This window comes from Ruditapes philippinarum, unplaced genomic scaffold (assembly GCF_026571515.1).
Source record: "Ruditapes philippinarum isolate M1 unplaced genomic scaffold, ASM2657151v2 ctg871_1_1_1_1, whole genome shotgun sequence".
Classification (NCBI taxonomy): domain Eukaryota; kingdom Metazoa; phylum Mollusca; class Bivalvia; order Venerida; family Veneridae; genus Ruditapes; species Ruditapes philippinarum.
Window position 1 is genome coordinate 243,888 of NW_026862242.1, and position 22,234 is coordinate 266,121.

General features: G+C 32.5%; 2 protein-coding genes across 2 annotated transcripts in view; both read right to left on the bottom strand.

The window, feature by feature from the left end:
* Positions 1-21,835, bottom strand: part of LOC132718388 (multiple epidermal growth factor-like domains protein 11) — a 32,589-nt gene extending 10,754 nt beyond the window's left edge. Inside the window, exon 1 of the mRNA XM_060702082.1 lies at positions 21,646-21,835. The gene's annotated coding sequence lies outside the window, so the exon portion shown is untranslated. The remainder of the gene's footprint in view (positions 1-21,645) is intronic.
* LOC132718378 (cell death abnormality protein 1-like) lies at positions 4,174-20,243 on the bottom strand. Its single transcript, XM_060702070.1, has 11 exons — positions 20,038-20,243; positions 19,386-19,457; positions 17,147-18,667; positions 16,738-16,861; positions 16,322-16,413; positions 15,500-16,096; positions 7,922-7,993; positions 5,918-7,240; positions 5,525-5,651; positions 5,279-5,370; positions 4,174-5,053 (listed from the first exon to the last, which is right to left on the bottom strand). Exons 1-11 carry the CDS (start codon positions 20,045-20,047, stop codon positions 4,458-4,460), a joined length of 4,626 nt encoding a protein of 1,541 aa, XP_060558053.1. The 5' UTR covers positions 20,048-20,243; the 3' UTR covers positions 4,174-4,457.
* Positions 21,836-22,234: the final 399 nt, after the last annotated feature.

Sequence of the window (22,234 nt, forward strand, 5' to 3'; positions counted from 1 at the left end):
TAATTTGTCTTCGGATTTCATAATTTGTAGTCTCCCAATTTAATCAAAGATTTTATATTTTCGATCCTTGATGATCGTTCAGCAAGACATATTTGTTGTGTATACATGTTACTAGTATGTGGTATTTTTAGTTTCTTCTATTTTGGCCTTTTCCAACTTGGGTGGTTCCAGTATTCCTACTTGAATACTGACTAATCACCCTTAGGATATGTTGCCTGCTTTTCAAAATTGTCTTTTGACGTCTACTTTGTTTCCAGAATTTTATCTGTGATATGCAGGCTTCATAACCTCAGATCCCCTTTCAAAATTCCATTTTTATTTAGTTCCGCCCATTTTTTTCTCGTTTAGGGCACATGCATTTTTTACTTGGGGGCCATATGCCGCTTTTCATGGGATGGCACTTCCGTGTCACATTGAAGGTTTCATGAAAACCGCCGTATGAACACAACTGCGGATGTTTCTAAATTCAAAATGTCACCATTTTCGTGTTAAATGTTGAATTCTGCTTAAAATAGGGCTAGGGGGCGTGGACGGTAACTTGTACTTTCCAGTACCGTCTATGAACAGGCTCAATCAAACCGAGCCTGCATCATTTTCAGTTTTGCCGTGTCGGGCTTTCTTTAGGGATTCTGTTTTTCTCTATTTCAGGGAACATATTTTATAGTACTGCTAGAACTATTTGCTGAAGCCAATCCCGTATCGAAAGACAACCAGCATTGTGGCATATTTATGTTATGCTGTAAATAAATGCTATTTTAACAAGAGCCATGTCAACATGGCTATCCCCCGCCGAATGTGTTTGCTCATTGGAAGAATGTATATGTAGTACAGCAGAATAATTCCATTTTAAGAGGTATTTTGGTAATGAAAACTGATGGCTATAGTGATTACAGATTTGAAACCTATGTGAATACTGATGGCTGAAAATAACAAAGGGCAATAACTGAAAAATAATGCAGGGTAGGTTATCATTCTTGTGTGCTGCATCCCTCCTCAGTAAAATCTATCCACCTATGAAGTTTCAAGTTGATACCTCAATGCTTTTTGAAAAAAAAATTGAATTGAAAAATTAAGTATGAAAAATAACAAAGGACAATAACTCAAAAATTATAAAAGGTAAAGTTATCATTCTTGTGCACTGCACACCTCCTGAGTTAGATCCATGCACCTATGAAGTTTCATAATGATATCTCAAAGGCCTTTTGAGTTATGCTCTGGACAAAAATTATTTTTGAAAAATAAAAAAGGGCAATAACTAAACAATTATGCATGGTAGAGTTATCATTCTTGTGCACTGCACTCTTCCTCAATAAGATCCATCCACCTATGAAGTTTCAAGTTGATACCTCAAATACTTTTTGAGATAAGCTCCGGACAAAATAGTATGAAAAAGAACAAAGGGCAATAACTCAAAAATTGTACAGGGAAGAGTTATCATTCTTGTGCACAGCATTCCTCCTCAATAAAATCTATGCACCTATGACATCTCATGTTGACATCTCAAACACTTGTGAGTTATGCTCCACTCGGGTGAAAAATTAGGTATGAAAAATAACAAAGGGCAATAACTCTAAAATTATGAAAGGTAGAGTTATCATTCTTGTGCACTGCACACCTCCTGAGTGAGATCTATGCACCTATGAAGTTTCATTTTGATATCTCAAAGGCTTTTGGAGTTATGCTCTGGACAAAAATCAATTTTGAAAAATAACAAAGGGCAATAACTAAAAAAAATATGCAGGATAGAGTTATCATTCTTGTGCACTGCACTCCTCCTCAATGAGATCCATCCACCTATGAAGTTTCAAGTTGATACCTCAAATACTTTTTGAGATAAGCTCTGGACAAAATAGCATGAAAAAGAACGAAGGGCAATAACTCAAAAATTGTATAGGGAAGAGTATCATTCTTGTGCACAACATTCCTCCTCAATAAGATCTATCCACCTATGACATTTCATGTTGATATGTCAAACACTTTTTGAGTTATGCTCCACTCAGGTGAAAAATTAAGTATGAAAAATAACAAAGGGCAATAACTCAAAAATTATGAAAGGTAGAGTTATCATTCTTGTGAACTGCACACCTCCTGAGTGAGATCTATGCACCTATGAAGTTTCATGTTGATATCTCATAGGCTTTTGGAGTTATGCTCTGGACAAAAATCAATTTTGAAAAATAACAAAGGGCAATAACTCAAAAGTTATGCAGGGTAGAGTTATCATTCTTGTGCACATATAATTTCAGTCTATATTTCTGAACTAAGAACGTGTTGATATCAAGGACATTTCATTTTAACTTGTATTTAAGCATAAAATAAAATGAAAAATGCTTTAAAGCTGTTATATTTTTTCTGATCTCGTGAACTTCAGAAACAGTAATTCTCGCGCAATATACTGTTTTTTTAAAGCTCACTGGATGAAATAAAAGTTCATCTTACACAAAAACAAACACATATCCTCTATGTATAGGTGAATAATACACATCTACAAGAATAATGTTATCTACAAAAATTTCTTCTTTTTTTCTTTTTATTATGGTTGGGTTTTACATCGCATTAACAAAGAAGAGGTCACATTGCGATTTTTCCAGATACACTGGTGGAGAAAGACCTCCAGGTGGCCCTCTGCCCCCAATAAAGCTGGAAGGTCACCAAATGGAGATTATCTAAATATTATATAAAAATGTTATGGTTTAAAATAATTATTTTCTAGCAAGACCCTAGCTGCCTCTTGTTTAAGAATTATTTAATTTACTTTGAATTTAGCAGAGTTCTAAAACCGCATCGTTCCTGAGCAATTCAGTTTATCAGTAAGTAAGTTTATCAGTACAAGTTGTCTTCACTTCCTTAACTTCTGTACATGCTACAGCAGAGGTACAGTGTGAATGACCATAGAAAGGATTTTATGATCACACAATCACAACAAAAGTGAAATGCAACTTTCGGGAATCTTCTCAAAATTTTGTGACGCACACTTATAAAAATTCCTGATTCTGCGCCTCTTTATTGATAGGACTAGTTACTAGTAGTTAAAACTAACACAAATTTATGATCTGTAAACATGTATAAATTAAAATTGTAAAACATTGTTACTTATAAAATTGTCTGCTTATTACACTTTGTAATTATTATTTATTATTTTGCAGAAAAAAACCTGCATCTGCTGTAGAACTTTGCAAGCAAAGACTTAAATAACTCAATAGAAGCATACTCCAAAGATGAACGTTATTGGCATATCTATATCTATAAAGACCAAGCAACCATTGTTTAATTCCTGAACGTGATTTTGTCAAAGGAGGAAAAAAAACGTATCAAACTTGCAATAAACATTGGTTAGGGACTACTTGTACATATGCGTCTGTTATGTTTTCACCCTCGATTACATAGTTAACAAAGCCTTTTAAAGCAACAATAAAAAGCATTTATATTTTTAGTTCTTATAATGTTTTCTTTTTATACAATACCGAAGTAATATCTCACATGCACTAACGCCACATATTTGATTCATAATAGTTAATAAATATTTTAACAAAACGGCGCCAATCCGTAAGCAGCGGAATGACGTCATCCTAAGTAAGCAACTCATTCATAAACAAAAACTAACGTTATTTCATACATACAAGTATGATTAATGGGGCACTGATGTAAACACAATACGACGTAAGATTTTATTGTTGAAACTTTGATAAAATAACGTTTTGTTTTTCTTACTATTTATTTTGTTTAATAATTTCTGTATCTTCGCAACAGTAGGGTGCGAATATCGAACAACGTTCTACGGAAATCGGCACCGGCAGACATTTCCGCTTGAATAAATAACATTAGTGATCCTCTTTATTTTATCATGTTAGAATCGATATAACATTGACCTGAGAGGTGTATATCGGCTATTTAACACCGGTTTTGTTGTTTTGATGCGAAAAAATAAACACTCAGGCCTTTGGCCTTTGTGAACAATTCCTACGCATCAAAACTCCAAACCGGTGTTAAATAGCCGATATACACCTCTAAGGCCGATGTTATTTCTTAATTAATCATTTCTACATACACTACACTCGAATAGTTTATAAGTAATCACAGTATGTGAACGCATACAAAGTATTTAAAATCTAAAGCAATATTGAACGTATAAATTGAGCCTAATACATTGTAATAAGTACTTTTACAAAAAAAAATCAAAATCTTTAAAAAAACAATGTAGTTATGTTTGATTGGGTTTTACACATCGACACAGTATAGGCCATTTGGCGACGTTCCAGCTTAACTGGTGGGGGAAGACCTCAGGTGCCCTTTCGTGCATTATTTCGGGCACGAACGAGCACCTGAGTAGAACCACCGACGTTCCGTAAGCTAGCTGGATAGCAATGTAGTTAAGCTTAATATGTAGATTTCATTGTGCTTAATACACGTAATGAAGTAATGATAATTCATTATGTAAATAATGTTTTAGTCAATGATTAGTCATTATCTAGTTCACAAAAATCATAGTCATTGTTTACTGGCCTCATTTTCTTATCGCTTTTAGTATCATATAATGTATTTGCTTTGTCATTCCCATGTTTATTCAAATTATTGGAATTAAATACAGCATAATCGTTGCTTGGAGGAGACATGGTTTTGTGTTTCTCTCCATCTGCAGAGTCGTAAACATCATCTGGTTGTGTCAGCTTTGATTCAGTGTTGTCAGATCTTACGCTTAGTACGGCATAGTCATTATTACTATCAAAATGATCTTTGTTCTTTTTGTTGTCACGTGTTGTATCATACATTTCCTCAATGCATTCGTTTTCCTTCACAGTCGACTTCCCTTTCTTTACAACAGCATAATCATTGTTGCCATTTAATGGTTTGTTACATTTGTTATCGTGTGCAATATCACAGACCTCAAAACTCTTGCCTTTCACATTGGCAGATGTTCCTATGTTTACCGTACTATAGCCATTGTCAATCGCAGGTATGTTTTTATCACCGTCATATGCAGTATCATGTTCTTTCCCGGCATCACCACCGGCTTCCTGTTTTGGATTTTGTAAAGGCTTGGCGTATACGACACCTAGAATAAACGACTTAAAGTTTAGTATAATACATGTATATGACACAAAAAATAAGGAACAACTGAGCAAAATATCAATATAAAAGTATTACCCCGAATAAATAATGCCGCCCACAGTCTTAATTTTGTTTTCATTAGTAAAAACTGAATTGTTTAATGTACCTTGTCCAATGTTATATTATAAAGAATAATTATAAAATTTAAAACTTATATATTTAAACAAACCTGATTCGTCATCGTCAATTTGTTTCGGGATCTCTTTCATATCAAGTACATAATCGTTTTCCTCACATTTTGTTTGAGCAGATAGTTTTTGTCTGAAATAATAAATGTAAGTCGAAAATGACTTTGTTTAATTTCTTAGTACATAAACATAGCTTCATTACACTGAAGATTTCATAAACTGCAAAAAGTCTAGCACTAGATGTTTTTCGAAATATATTCTTAAACCAATTCAAACACAGTGTGTACCTTCGATTCCGTTTTATAAGACAGATTGCTGGGATCACCAGCAAGACTATAACAGCAACACCAGCACCAGCAGATGCTGCAATGATCACATATGATGTTTTTTCTTCTGATTCAGCATCTTTTATAGCTTAAAAAATAATAACAAACATTTAAATGAAATGAACAACTTTGGCACAGTACAGTCATACAAGGATTCTTCAAAAAGTAATAGATCTGTGTCTTTACTGTTAACATATTTTAATTTACGAGCACACTCTTACAAGAGAAAAATATCGAAACATCTCCTCTATATACAGGGAACAAATTAGATATTGTCATTAAAAATTACTATTTACTTTGAAGAAATGAAATTACGTGGTGGTATGATCAAGTATATTTAAGAACTACATTTACCCAGAACACATTTCGGTCCTTCATATCTGTAAGTACACCCATGCAGACATTCCGCTGTATCCTTGTCACAAATTGCATTTACACATTGACTGCTACATTTGTTCTCACATTTTTCGCCATGAAATCCATCTTTGCATCTATACAAACAATACCCTATCTTTTCATCACAGACGCGCTTGTTTCCATTTGACAGGCATGAAGTAGAACAGTTTTGATCGCAAAATGGTCCGTAATAATTAATACTACACCCGTCAGAACAATTTCCTGATTTCCAGTCGCAGCTTTGTTTGTTGCACGTATCACTACAATATTTTTCACAATATTCTCCCCATTTTCCATGCAAGCACCCATATTTGCATCGGCCAGCCACATTACAAGAAGAGTTTTTACAATTATATGAACAGTTTGTACATATAATATTTAGCCCAAGGTTATTTTGATCATTTAGGTAAAACCCATCGTCGCATTCTGTACAATTTCCATAGCTATCAAGTTCATTTGCAATACATGCTCGGCAATTTATGTCTTCATCACGACACGATTTTGAACAATTTACACCAAATGATCCATTTTCACATGTGTCACATAAATCCCCAACAAATCCCGATTTACACTGTAAGCATCGACCATCAGCAAGTGAACAATTTCCATTACAACCAGATGGACAAGTATTATTACATATATTACCGTAAAAGCCGGTCTTACATTCGGTACAGTTTGTCAGCGAAACACAATTAAAACAATTATCCGTGCAATTTAAATCACAATAGGGACCATATATTCCAGGGGAGCATTTTTCACATTTACCACCAATAAAACCAGGTTTACATCCTTTCGTACAATGCCCTGTTCCTTTATTACATGTTCCATTGACACAACCAACTGAACATCTATACTGACAATATGATTCGTAATAAGCAGTGTTTCTACACCATGAACATTCTGCATCTGATATACAGGAGCCACAGTTAGTAGGGCACGTGTTGTTACATTCATTGCCATACATTAAACCTACGCAAACATCACATTTACCTTTGACAAAGTTAGCCGATTTACATGAACATTCTCCAGATACATGAGAGCATGTTCGGTTGAGACAACCTTTCCCACATTGCAAATTACATTTTTTGGTATAATAACCAGGTTTACATTCTCCACATTCATAGCCAGTGACACAAGTTTTACAATTTTCTAGACACTCCTCTGTACATGTATTACCATAATAACCGTCGATACAACCATCAAGGCATATGCTGTTGCTATCACAAAAATAAGTTCCTCCTTTACAACATCTACACTCATCGCATGCCTGTATCGATAATCCTAGAAAATTTATATAAAATCAAGATCATTATGTTTCAATTTGATAAATATTTATAACAACCTTGTTTATGAAGCTATCCGTTTTATTTGCTCTGGACAAGTACTTGGGTTTCTTTCACCAAAACAGGCATATAGAAAGAGTGTGCATCAACATAGTGTCAGTTTGCTTTAATCGGAAATAGAAAATATAGAATTTTGCAATACATGACTTTAATTTCGATAAACATAAACCAATTTCGCCTTAATGTGTATGCATTATTGACAACATATCTTACGTGTACGACTTACCTATGTCCATCTTTTAAAGGGAAACCAGTAAGGTATAAAAGCAAAGAAACACCCAAAAATACATTTTCTTTCGTAGTTCAACTTTGGCACTTAAAATAGTAAAATATCCAAAAGATATTTAAGAAATATGTTATGAATACATTGAAAATCGCATTTTGTGCTATTATGGCCAAATTTAAGTCGAATTTGTCGCAATGCTTTTTTTTTAAATTTTGAATCAGTTGTCATCCCTGCAATCAATCATAAAAATCCATCAATCTACAGAAGACGCACATTTCACTACAATGTATATATATACGTTTTAAACTATAACTTGTTGTTTGTATTGTTATTATGATAAAATACAAAGATCTTTAATGACATGAACTGTGAAACTTATTAAAAGCTACTTACCGAACTGACTAACTAACACTAAAATAAGAAAAACAGATGTTGTCAATCCCATAATTGTGTGAAACAGGTACTCTGAAATATAAAAGTTTTATAACGGTTTCAAATTTAAGGCAGTTTTACAGTATACAGAAATATATATATATATATGAAATATGATTATGAATTTGTTAAAAAGTACATTGAATAAGTTAATATGAGCATGACATCAAAGAAAGATCGTGACAACCTTTTGTTCACTCACATATCAAGAGCGAATATGGTGCAAAACCTGGAAATGTAAAAATTTGACTAAAAGATGAAAATCTGTAATATGTATGCGGATCTAATATGCCTCTCTTTATTTTCACATCGTTGATGTATTCAAAAAGTATTCAAGTATTTAGTTGTATATCTAATATTCGTTGCTATAGAATGTTATGATTTAAATTAAAGATATCACGATGTGTAATTGTGCACCACTTTTATGGTACAATGTGTATGACAGATTGCAACTGTAGGCCTATTATAACCAAATATATTTTTTTAAGAAACTCTTGTAATTATATCTGTATAAAATATTTAAAAACCTGTCAACTATTAATCTTAACAGAAGTCAGGGACAAAATATTACTTATATCATGTTATATAATAATATATCCAAGCGCAGGTAAAGATTGTTAAATTGTTAAATTTTGAAAGGGGAGATCATCCGAGAAAGAATAAATCAGAGCAAATATATTGTTGACAAATTCAGGCTTTGGTTTGCCAAGCGAAAAATTGAAATGTACAACTAAACACTTAAATATCCAACAATGCATACTTGCAAACGAGAGATGTGTGATAGGGGTTTCGGAAGTTTTAAATGTTTATCATACAAAATCATCTTTACTAAAGATAGGAGGACTCACTGAAAATATTGCTCAAGCAGTTGTTGAATATACGTATAAAACAAAAGTAAAATAGTAATAATATTATCATATTAAAAAAAGCCTGATTGGCTTTAACGATGTAAAAAGAATTTAAATAACAAAGGAACTTCCATACATACTGTATATACTTTTTTTGGTCCAAAATTGCACAAAGAACACAACTTGTTTATATCAATTTTCCACGACTTAATAAATAATTTTAATATAAATGGTATACATTAATTTTTATAACCTGTAAAATATTTAAGTAATATTAAATACTTTAAAGGACACACATCCAACATGTGCTCAATGCAATATCAAAAAGTTAAAATATTAAATTTCAAAAATAAGGTATATTTAAAAGACTGTTCAACTTTAATATGTATCAGTTTAAATACTTATTATTATCAAAACATAAATCTTAAATATAAACTCTTTAACATAAAATACCTCTTTAATTATTGGATAACCAAGTCCCCTCCACTTCTTAATTGTATCTGTAGTAAACTACCGCTGTAATGAATAGTCTGAAAGGCAAAAAAAACATACTTCCTTGTTAATTCAAGCACGGAGCGTAATTTCACAATTAATATTTTACCATATATTACCACCATAAATTCATAATAACACTAACAAACAAAATCAGATAATGTTACAGCAACACGAAATTAGCAGTGCGGAAAAAGCCAATAAGGAAGAAGAAATTGAAAAGATAAAGACATACACTTTTACATCATTTTAAATTTGATATCGTCAAATCTACCTCTCGCAAAATCAACACAGGTCAAAATATAAGGTTCCCATTAGCATATTCATAAAATGTCCTTATTTTTATGATATTTATCAATGTTCTGTATTTAATTATAATAAAGCATCAAGATTAAAAACCAGTCGGTGCATTATTACACCAACTGAAGCGCAACAATGTATAAAAAAAAATATAAGCTGACAAGATGTTTAACTTCCCGTTCGGTTAACTTAATTCGTGTATAGTTGAACTGTGAATAAGGCGACCCCGCTTGGTTCCCAAACGATGCAGCTCACTTTGGTTGTGATGATGATTGCATTTTTACGGCCATTCGCTCTGTACTTGTACATGTACTCTGACATGAAGAGAGGAAATAGCAGTTTCTTGTGAGGGAGAAAGCATCTAGTACTGGTAAACTGCTTGACAGTCTGTCTAGAAAAACACGATGGCTGAAATGTGCTAAGGTGAATTCAAAGTAGGCTTACAGATGCTAGGGGGGGTGGTGAGGGATGTTGCACTTATTCATTATCCCTTATCAAACCGAGTCTGCAATTCTTATGTAATTTTGTTGTGATTAATGCTTCCGAGAGATCACTTTGTTTCCAGATTTTTATACTTCACAACAGCAGGTGTCAAGTACCGTGTGGCAGCTGTAAAGAGTTGCCCCGTACTTCACTTTAGTGTTGTTATAATTTTTATGTTCCTTCGGGATCATTGATGCCAGCACTATTAAGTGTTGAGAATTGAGTACCGCTCAAGCCGGTGCTATTGGGCGTGAGGGATGTTGCACTTATTCATTATCCCTCATGTACAGACTCAATCAAACCGAGTCTGCAATTCTTATGTAATTTATGCTTACGAGGGATCACTTGTTTCCAGTTTTTACTGCAATGATCCGAAAGGTAAACATCAGAACCACTACCACTTCCGGTAAATACGAAAACAGTATGTAGAAGATAGATTAACAAAGCTGTACTTGGATATCGTACAAGTTACAAAGACAACTCTTCAAGTAAAAGTCCACCTGCTGAGCTCCAAAGGGAGAGCATGGAATTTGTAATTTAGCGGTGGCTGTCTTGATCCTGTTTCTTCGTAGCAATTGATCTCTCGAACACTGAGTCTAATGGCCATTCAAACACCATGTGGGATCACTTGCAGAGTAATTGATAATTATTATTACTGGTCAATTATCCAGGAAATCCGATTGGTTGGACTGACCGCCGAGTTTCATTAGAATCGCGTGAAATAGGACAATAAACAAGGTAGGCAATTTTGCAGACTATGAATACTGAAATGAATCTTAATTTGTTGTTTTTGTTTTGTTTTGTATTTCGACAAGATCAAATAACTGGAGAGCAGTATGTTCCAATGGTCATTATAATCGTGAACGTAATTTACCTTGTTTACTACGTGATGTAATGAAAACTTTATTTGTCCCTAGCGGACTACCATACCCCTCGAGTTCTATTTTTCTTATCGACTGCTCCGGTATTGGTCAATTCAATAAACATCGTTAAGTATAAATATTGTCCACTGTCAGTGTTTATCTAATTTTGACTTAAACTTACTCACATTCTTATATAAAATTATTTCAATGAGAAGTAGGTTCCATGCGTTTACAATTCTATAATCGAAGGAACTTTGTCTTATTGACTGTAGTGGTCTAACTTTTTTAATTTGTCCTCGGATTTCATGATTTGTAGTCTCCCCCTACATTTAATCAAAAATGTTATATTTTCGATCCTTGATGATCGTTCAGCACGACATATTTGTTGTGTATACATGTTTTGTGGTATTTTTAGTTTCTTCTATGTTGGCCTTTTCAAACTTGGGTGGTTCCAGTATTCCAACTTGAATACTGTCTAATCACCCTTGAAATATGTTGCCTGCTTTTCAAAATTGTCTTTTGACGTCATATCTGTGATATGCAGGCTTCATAACCTCAGATCCCCTTTCAAAATTCCATTTTTATTTAGTTCCGCCCATTGTTTTCTCGTTTAGAGCACATGCATTTTTTACTTGGGGACCGTTTTTCATGGGATGGCACTTACGTGTCACATAGAAGGTTCCATGATAACCGCCGTATGAACACATCTGCGGATGTTTCTAAATTCAAAATGTCACCATTTTCGTGTTAAATGTTGAATTCTGCTTAAGCCGGGGCTAGGGGGCGTGGACGGTAACTTGCACTTTCCAGTACCGTCTATGAACAGGCTCAATCAAACCGAGCCTGCAACATTTTCAGTTTTGCCGTGTCGGGCTTTCTTTAGGGATTCTGTTTTTCTCTATTTCAGGGAACATGTTTTATAGTACTGCTAGACCTGTTTGCTGAAGCCAATCCCGTATCGAAAGACAACCAGAATTGTGGCATATTTATGTTATGCTGTAAATAAATGCTATTTTAATAAAGGTAGTAAGATATAATTTCAGTCTATATTTCTGAACTAATAACGTGTTGATATCAAGGAAATTTCATTTTAACTTGTATTTAAGCATAAAATAAAATAAAAATTTGCTTTTAAGCTGTTATATTTTTTTCTGATCTGGTGACCTTCAGAAACAGTAATTCTCGCGCAATATACTGTTTTTTAAAGCTCACTGGATGAAATAAAAGTTCATATTACACAAAAACAAACAACTATCCTCTATGTATAGGTTAATTATACCCATCTACCAGGATAATGATATCTACAAAAAAATTTCTCTTTTTTCTTTTTTTATGGTTGGGTTTTACGTTGCATTAACAAAGTAGGGATCACATTGCCACTTTTCCAAATTAACTGATGGAGGAAGATCCTCAGGTGGTGCTCCGCCACCAATTAAGCTGGAAGGTTGTCAAATGGAGATAATCTAAATATCATAAAACAAATGCTATGTTTTAAAATAATTACTTTCTAGCAAGACCCTAGCTGCCTCTTGTTTAAGAATCAATCAATTTACAGTGAATTTAACAGTTCTATAACCGAATCGTTCCTGAGCAAGTCAGTTTATCAGTACAAGTTGTCTTCACTTCCTTAACTTCTGTACATGCTACAGCAGAGGTACAGTGTGAATGACCATAGAAAGGATTTTATGATCACACAATCACAACAAAAGTGAAATGCAACGTTCCGGAACCTTCTTAAAATTTTGTGGCACACACTGGAAAAAAAACTCCCGATTCTGCTCCTTTTTATTGATACAAGTAAATCAAATAAATAAGGCTAATCAGTACTGTCCGGTCGGCTACATAGGAAGAGCATTGGACTATGGATCGGGCGATCCGGGTCCGATTATCAGTTCCTGGCGAAGGCAACTAATACTGGTAAACAGCCTACCCAGGTTAAATGCAGTGGCTAAGATGTGCTCTGGTAAACTCAATGTGACTTGCTGCCATGACAACGTGAGTGAATACTACCAACACCACCAGCATTGCGACTAATTAACCCGGAGGAAGGTAGTCTAGTACTGGTGTAACTCTCCAGGAACGATGGTTAGGAAACTACCCGCCTATGTGACTGAAATACTTTTGGGAAAAGGCGTAAAATGAAACAAACAAACTAATTAACCAATATAAATACATGTAACTTAGCAATAAATAATAAGTAAACTCACAGAGTTTCAAAATACAAAATTATTCCATTTTTTTTTACAAAAACATACATACATGGAGATTTGTTATAATTCATATCTACATTAAAACATGTAAACATTAAAAAAAACTTTGTACAATGAACAATTTAATAAAAAAGCAAGAAATTTTAATGTTTGTGCTCCATTTACATCATTATTGTCATCATTTTGAAAACAAGCCCTTATTTTATTTTAAGTCAGGTGAACTTCTAACTGGACCTTTATCTATCAAAAGTAATATTGAACACCATTGTTGTAGATAACCTTTTAGCTTTTCCATACACAAGTTTTCAAAATTATCACAGCAAACGCAAATCTTGCATTTGCCCTATCGTAGTGACAAATGTAAGACATGTAAGCCACTGAATGACAATAAGCCGGTAATGTCGTCGTATAATAAAAGACATGTACACCCCATCAAAAACATAAAAAATTGAGGTGCATGCTTTTCTTGCTACCAAGACGAATTGTATCGGATAAGTCAACACAAAATCATGTCAGGGGACTCAAAATATTTCTGAATCAGAATTTTTAAAAAGTGGAATGAAATCTGTTTCATACTTGTGATAATATAACAATTAATTTATGGTGTTTAGCAAAATTTCAATAGTATATATTCATTAAACCATATACACTGGGTGAAGTAGCATATTCACTTTCTAAAAATAGATTGAGACTCAATGATCATGTATCGTTACCTTTTGTTCTTTTGTCATACTTTCGATCAAAATATCATTGCTTTACTATAAAGGTTAAAAGCTGCTCCGTAATGAGGTCTTTAAACTCGCTAAGTCGCCATTTTGATTACGGTGCGGCTTTTTTCCCGCTTTTCAATGAAAACGAGAAAACGCTGTGTTTTGTATTTTCTTATCAGGCTTTATTATTTTGTGTATGTATTCATATAAGATAACAATTATTGACTAGTTAGCCATTGAATATGATGTGATATTCATCAGCAGAAAAGCCATATTGTTACTTATAATTGTGTTATATGGCTGCAGCAGTCCATTAATTAATATTCGGATTTATTGGCATGTATAGACTTTTAGGTGTGAATGATTAAGATTCAGATCTGTACCAGAATTATTATGAAATAAGTAAAACCTGTGATAGTAATGATTCGTTAAATTGAAATCTTATAGTTCTACTAACTACTAAATACTTTTAAATGAGTCTTACAAATAACAAAAATACTCGAACTGAGGGCTACAAATAGATGCATTTATGATATTATGCTTATTACTTGAAACAATCTTATATTACAATTAAATATACGTGCAGTTTGTAACATTTTTGCACATGCAGACATATTATACAAAACCAAAATAATAATTCACTCGTGTGCTTCTATTTTTAGATTTCCATCATAATTATTTCTGCATCTTAAAAACTTTGTATGGACAAAAATGATGTACATGTACCATTAAACCACGTTGTCTTTTAAACACATCAAACTAGGTAAATAGTAATAATATTACTTATTTGTTTTTTTAATACCTCTACAATGATATAATCCACGGTTTCATATCTAAATAATATTCATCAAGGCAACAAATGTCAATCATATTTATCACGATAATAAGTGATAGAAAAAAGCATTTATTCAAATTTTACTAGTATCATAATTATCATACATACCGATTTTAATGTTATTTATAGAGGATAAGTTTTTTCCTTCCAAAATTATAGTAAAAACTTTATACAGCTCATGAAATACAATAAATGTAAAACTATACATTTTAAAGATTAATAATGATGTTAATCATGAATTTGCCAATAGTTCATAATGATAATATTTCCACAATGCTTAGTTAAAACCAGCACAATTTCATAATATTTAAATCTGTAAACTATTGTTTCTTATAAAATTGTCTGCTTATTACAACATTGTGTAATTATTATTTCTTATTTTGAATAAAAAACATGCCTCTGCTGTAGAACTTTGCAAGCAAAGACTTAAATAGCTCAACCAACGCATGCTCCCTAAAAGCTTCACACAAGATAAACGTTAGTGGCATATATCTATATCTATAAAGACCCTAGCAACTAATGTTTTATTCCTGAATTAATTATTTCTAACATACAATACATTAGAATAGTTTATGGGAAAAATCACAGAATGTAAACTTATACAATGTATTTAAAATTTAAAGCAATATTTAACGTATGAAATTAGCCTAATAAGTACTCAAAAACAAAATCAATACCATTCGAAATTCGAATTCAACGTAGTTAAGCTTAAAATGTAGACTTCATTGTGATTAATACACTTAAAGAAGTAATGATAATTCTATCAAGTAAGTATTGTGTTTGTGAATGATTAGGTAGTATTTAGTTCACAAAAATCATAGTCATTGTTTCCTGGTCGCATTTTCTTATCGGTTGCAGTGTCATATAATGTATTAGCTTTGTCATTTCCATGTGAATCCCCATTGTTGGAATTAAATACAGCATAATCGTTGCTTGGATGAGACATGGTTTTGTGTTTGCCTCCTTCTGCAGAGTCGTAAACATCATCTGGTTGTGCCAGGTTTGATTTGCCGAAGCCTTTGGTGCTGTCAGATCTTACACTTAGTAAGGCATAGTCATTACTACTATTAAAATGACCTTTGTTCTTTTTGTTGTCATGTGTTGTATCATACATTTCCTCAATGCATTCGTTTTCCTTCACAGTCGACTTCCCTTTCTTTATAACAGCATAATCACTGTTGCCAGTTAACGGTTTGTTACATTTGTTATCGTGTGCAATATCACAGACCTCAAAACTCATGCCTTTCGCATTGGCAGATGTTCCTATGTTTACCGCAGTATAGCCATTGTCAAGAGCAGGTATTTTTTTATCACCGTCATATGCAGTGTCATATTCTTTCCCGACATCACCACCAGCTTCCTGTTTTGGTTTGAAAGGCTTGGCGTATATAACACCTGGAATAAACGACATAAAATTGAGTATAAGACATGTATATAACACAAAAGATACGGAACAAATGAGCAAAGTATCAATATAAAAATATTACCCAAAAAGGTAATTGCAGCTCCACCATATTTATATTGCTTTCATCAGTAAAAACTGAATTTCTTAATATATCTTGTCAGATTTTATGTCCCAAAGAATAATTATAGAACGAACACATAAATATTAAAACAAACCTGGTTCGTCTTCGTCAATTTGTTTCGGAATCTCTTTCATATCAAGTACATAATCGTTTTCTTCACATTTTGTATTGGAAGGTAATTTTTGTCTGAAAATAAAAAGTAAATAATGCTATTTAATATCTGAATATAAACATATCATTTATTACAATGAACGCGGTACTTTTGTCCTTTAAACTTGTCGTAATAATCTGCAAAATGTCTAGAACCAGAATTTTATTTTCATATTTCATTTATTTCTCTGAATACTTAAATCTTGACTCGCGTTAAATTTTGTTTTTATCTTACGACTTAAAAAGCACGTGCTTCGTCAAAAAAACAAAACATTCGATATAAATTAAGTAACGTAATAAAAGAAATATACAAATGTAATTTGACTCATAATTTTGAACCAATTCAACCATAATGAGTACCTTCGATTCCATTTTATAAGACAAATAACTAGGATCACCAGCAAGACTATAACAGTAACACCAGCACCGGCAGATGATGCAATAAGAAGTGGTTTCTTTTCTTCCAAATCGGCACCTTTAATAGCTAAAAATAAATAACAAAACAATCAAATGGAATACCTTCATATGAGTTTTGAACAAAATTGGTACAGTCATGCAAGGGATTCTTTAAAAAGTAATAGGACTGCGGCTTTACTGTTAGCATCCTTAAATTTACGCTCAAAATTTTACAAGAGACACATATAAAAACGTTTCCTTTTTATAATGTGAACAAATCAAATAATGTCATTAGAAAAAATAGTAACTTTTCACTATGAAAACATGGCATTACGGGGTAGTGTGATCAAATATATTTAATATCTACATTTACCCAGAAAACATTCCAGTCCTTCAAATCCGTCAACACAGCCATGCAAGCATTCTGCTGTTTCCTGGTTGCAAGTTGCATTCACACATTGAATGCTACATTTGTAGTCACATTTTTCGCCATAGAATCCGTCTTTGCATCCATAAAAACAATTACCTTTAACATCATCACATACGCGCTTGCTTTCATTTGACATGCATGAAGTGGAACATGTTTTGTCGCAAAAAGGTCCATGATGATTAATACTACACCCGTCAGAACAATGTCCCGTTTTCCAATCGCAGCTTTGATTGTTGCAAGTATTACTGCATAGTTTCTCACAATATTCCCCATATGTTATAGTTGATTTGCATCCCTGTAAACAACCACCTGTATCTCTTTCGCAAATTCGGCCATTGTCAGTAAAATTACAATTTGTGCTACAGTTTTGTGAACAATCACCTGAGAATGTGTCGTTAGTACATTCGAAACATTTCCCATCACTTTGACTACATACCACACAATTTGTTCCGCAATTATTACTACAATTTTGTCCCCATTTACCTTGTACACAGCCATTGGTACATATTCCTGGAGTGTCACAAATATTGCCGCTACAGTAGTTTGGACAACTTTTGCATGTGCTATTCATTTTCCCAAAGAGAAAAACGGGATAAAATCCAATTTCACATGCTGTACAGTTCCAATAGTTATCAGGTTCGCTTGACGCACACACTTGGCATTTTTTATCTATATCATTACATAACTTTGAACAATTAACACCATATATTCCATCTTTACATTTTTCACAAAATTCCCCGATGAATCCCGGTTTACACTCTTCGCATCGACCATCACTAAGTGAACAATTCCCATTACAACCAGATGGACAAGTACTTGTACATTTATCTCCATAATACCCGGTATTACACTCGGTACAGTTTGTCGGCGAAACACAAGCTAAACAATTCTCCGTGCAATTTAAATCACAAAAGGTACCATATATTCCAGGTGAGCATGTGTCACATTTATCCCCAATATAATTCGGTTTACATCCTTTCTCACAATTCCCATTACCTTTATTACATGTTCCACCGACACAATTGACTGAACATCTATACTGACAATATGAACCGTAATAAACTCTGTTTTTACACCATGAACATTCTGTTTCTGATGTACAAGTGCCACAGTCAGTAGGACACGTTTTGTTACATTCCTCACCATACTTTAAACCTAAGCAGGCATCACATTTACGTGCGGTAAAGTAAGTAGATTTACATTTACATTCTCCTAATGCAAGCGAGCATGTATTATTGAGACAACCTTTCCCACATTGCAAATTACATTTATTGGTATAATAACCAGGTTTACATTCTGTACATTCATAACCATTAAAACATGTTTTACAATTGTCCAGACACTCGTCTGTGCATTTAGAACCATAATAACCGTCGATACAACCAATAACACAATTCTTGTTGGTATTACAATTATGACTTCCTTTACAACATGAACATTCATTGCATGCCTGTATCGATAATCCTAGAAAATAAATGTAAAATTTTGATCAACATGTTTCAATATGCTTGGTATTGATAACAACATTATTTATAAAGATATTCATCTTATTTTCGAAAGCTGTGTCTTCTTTTACATAATATAATGCTCTGGACTAGTATTTGGGTTTGTTTCATCAAAACAGACTTAAAGATAGAGCATGTCCACAAAGTCAATTTGTCTTTAATCGGAGATAAAATGGTGATATATGTTTTGCTTTATATGACTTTTATTTAAAAAAACAAAACAGAAAAAAACATGTTCGTCTCAATCTTTATGGATAATTGGTAATGTATCTTACGGGTACGACTTATCTGTGTCAATCTTTTATAGGGAAAACACTAGGGTATAATAGCAAATAAACACCATTAAATTTTAATTTCCTTAAGTAGTTCAACTGAGGCACTTTAAAGAGTAAGATATGCAAAAGAAACTTTAGAAAAATGTTCTGAATAAATTAAAAATCGCATTTGTTGTGCTATTATGGCCAAATTTTAGTGAAATTCGTTGCCATGCATTTCAATTTTGAATCAGTTGTTATTTCTGTAATCATTCAGAATAACATATCAATCTATAGAAGACGCATATTTCACTACATTGTAAAGATACTTTTAAAATGAAACTTATTCTTTGTATTGTTATTATAATAAAATACAAAGATCTTTAATTACATGTACTGTTAAACTTATTTAACGATACTTACCGAACTGACTAACTAATACTAAAATAAGAAACACAGATGTTGTCAATCCCATCATTGTGTGAAACAGGTCCCCTGAAATATAGATTGTTCATATCGGTTTTAAAAAAGTTTACAGACATATATGATGTTTAATAATGTATTTGTTTAAACGCAAATCTGTGCAATAACATTCAATATCGCACGAAATAATCAGCGTCTTCAAATATACCAATGGAAACTTAAATGAGTTAATACAGCATTACATCAAGAGAAGATCAGGACAACATTTTGTTCACTCACATATCAAGTGCGAATATGGTGCATAAACTGGAAATGTAAAAAAATTACTTAAAAATGAAAATCTGTAATATGCATGCGGATCTAATATGCCTCTCTTTCTTATCACATCGTTGATGTTATCACATCGTTGTTGTATTCAAACAGTATTCAATTATCTAGTTGTATATCTAATATCCGTTGCTAAACAATTTTATTAATAGTTTAAATTAAAGATATCTCGGTGTAATTATGCACCAATTTTATGGTACATTGTGTTAATCGGCTTGCAGCTGTATTATAACAAAAAATACTCCTGTAATTATATCTCTATAAAATATTTAAACACCTGTAAACTTTTTATCTTAAAAGGAGTCAGGTACAAAATATTACTTACATCGCATCATATCCAAGCACAGGTAAAGATTGTTAAATTGTTAAATTTTTTCATCCGAGAAAGAATCAATCAGAACAAATATATAGTTGACAAATGCAGGCTTGGGTTTGTCAAGTGAAAACTTGAAATGTACAACTAAACACTTAAATATCCAACAATGCATACTTGCAAACGAGAGATATGTGATAGCTGTGTCGGAAGTTTTAAATGTTTTTATTACATGCTTTTCGGTGGTTTATAGAAATATATCAGTGAAATAAAACTGGTATTTTCACTGTTTGAAACAGTGAAATTACCACTTTGATAATTTCACTGTTTTGAATTTAAGCCCGTTACGTTGTTTCAGTGAAATACCAGCGTGCACAGTACTGGGTACCAACTTAATGACGTGACGTCGTAAATGACGTCACGTTGTATTATGATTTGGCGCGCTTTTCATTCAGTATTAGGTTTAATGTCTTTTTAAAACGTTTCTTTGCATTTAATAAAAAGAAAATTTGTTTAGTTTAGAGTAAGATCGAACTCGTGAAATATACCTTTTGGTGCTCACTCGATGAAATATATTCCGATCTTACACTGAACTAAACAAATATCCTCTATATCATACAAAATCATCTTTACTAAAGAAAGGAGGACTCGCTGAAAATATTGCTCAAGCAGTTATTGAATATACGTATAAAACAACAGAAAAATTAGTAATAATATTTTCATATGAAAGATAGCCTAATTAGCTTAAAATGCTTTAAAAAGACTTGAAAACTAATTAACTAGATATAGGAGAACAAAACTGAAAATATTGCTCAAGTAGAAAATGAGTATTAAATATAGAAAAAAAGTAAATTGAAAATAATATTTACGAAATCGAAATAGCTTGATTCGCTTTAATGATTTAAAAAGGATTAAAATAGCCAAAGAACGTCTCAGTATTAGACCCCCTTATATATTCTATATGCCTGTTTAAATTACTACATAGTTTGTAATGGGTTTTTAAAAGTTATTGATATACAAGTAGTTCATATTGATATTTTCTCTACTTTGCCTACTTTACTGTTAAAAATGTGCATTTTAAACTTAAGACTTTTTTAAGACCTTACTTTTATTTATAAGAAATAATTATGTTTTTTCTTCTTATCATTGGAAGTCTAGTTTAAAAAGCAGACGTTTCCTTGGGGTAAACCGCTTTTATTTATTGGAACCAACTATCATCGAAGAAGCTATGCTTATTTATCTTATGTTATCTTAGGGTTAAACTCTTAAAGATCTATTTTATATATCAAATAACCGGTCAATTCTTTATAGATATTTATTATACAGGGGTCAGTATACTCTTCCGAACAATATTATTTTATACGCACTCTATAAACATATCGTGTTTATTTGATCAAAATACACACAAAGGGCACAACCATCTATTTTAAATACTTTAAATGACCCATATCCAACACGTGTTCAATATAATGTCAAAAAGTTGAAAAAGCAATTTCAAAAAAATATGATGAAAGATTGTTAACTAATACTTTAGCATGAATTATAAATAGTTTAGCAAATTAAGTATTATAAGTATTATCTAACATAAATCTTAAATATAAACTCTTTAACATAAAATACCTCTTTAATTATTGAATATCCAAGTCCCCTCTACTTCTTTATTGTATCTGTAGTAAACTACCGCTGTAATGAATGGTTTGAAAGGCAAATAAAAACTACTTCCTTGTTAATTCAAGCACGGAGCGTAATTTCACAATTCATATTTTACCATATTGTACCACTGTAAAGTCATAATTACACTAACAAACAAAATCAGATAACGTTACAGCAAAACGAAGTTAGCGGTGCGGAAAAGTCACTAGGGAGGGGTGCAGAAAAAGCAATAAGGAAGAAGAAATTAAAAGATAAAGACATACACGAAATGATCATTTTAAATTTGATATCGTCCAATCCCCCCCCCCCACACACACGCAAATTCAGCCTGACTCAAAATAAAAAGTCCACAATAACATACTCATATAATATCCTTATTTTTATGATATTTAACAATCCTCTGTATTTAATTTTAATAAAGCATCAAAATTAAAAACATGTCGGTGCATTATTACACCCATTGAAGCGCACCAATGTATAAAAATAAATTATAAGCTGATTTCATGATTTGTAACAGATAATTTGAACACCTTTTCATAGTCAAAATAATCTATTC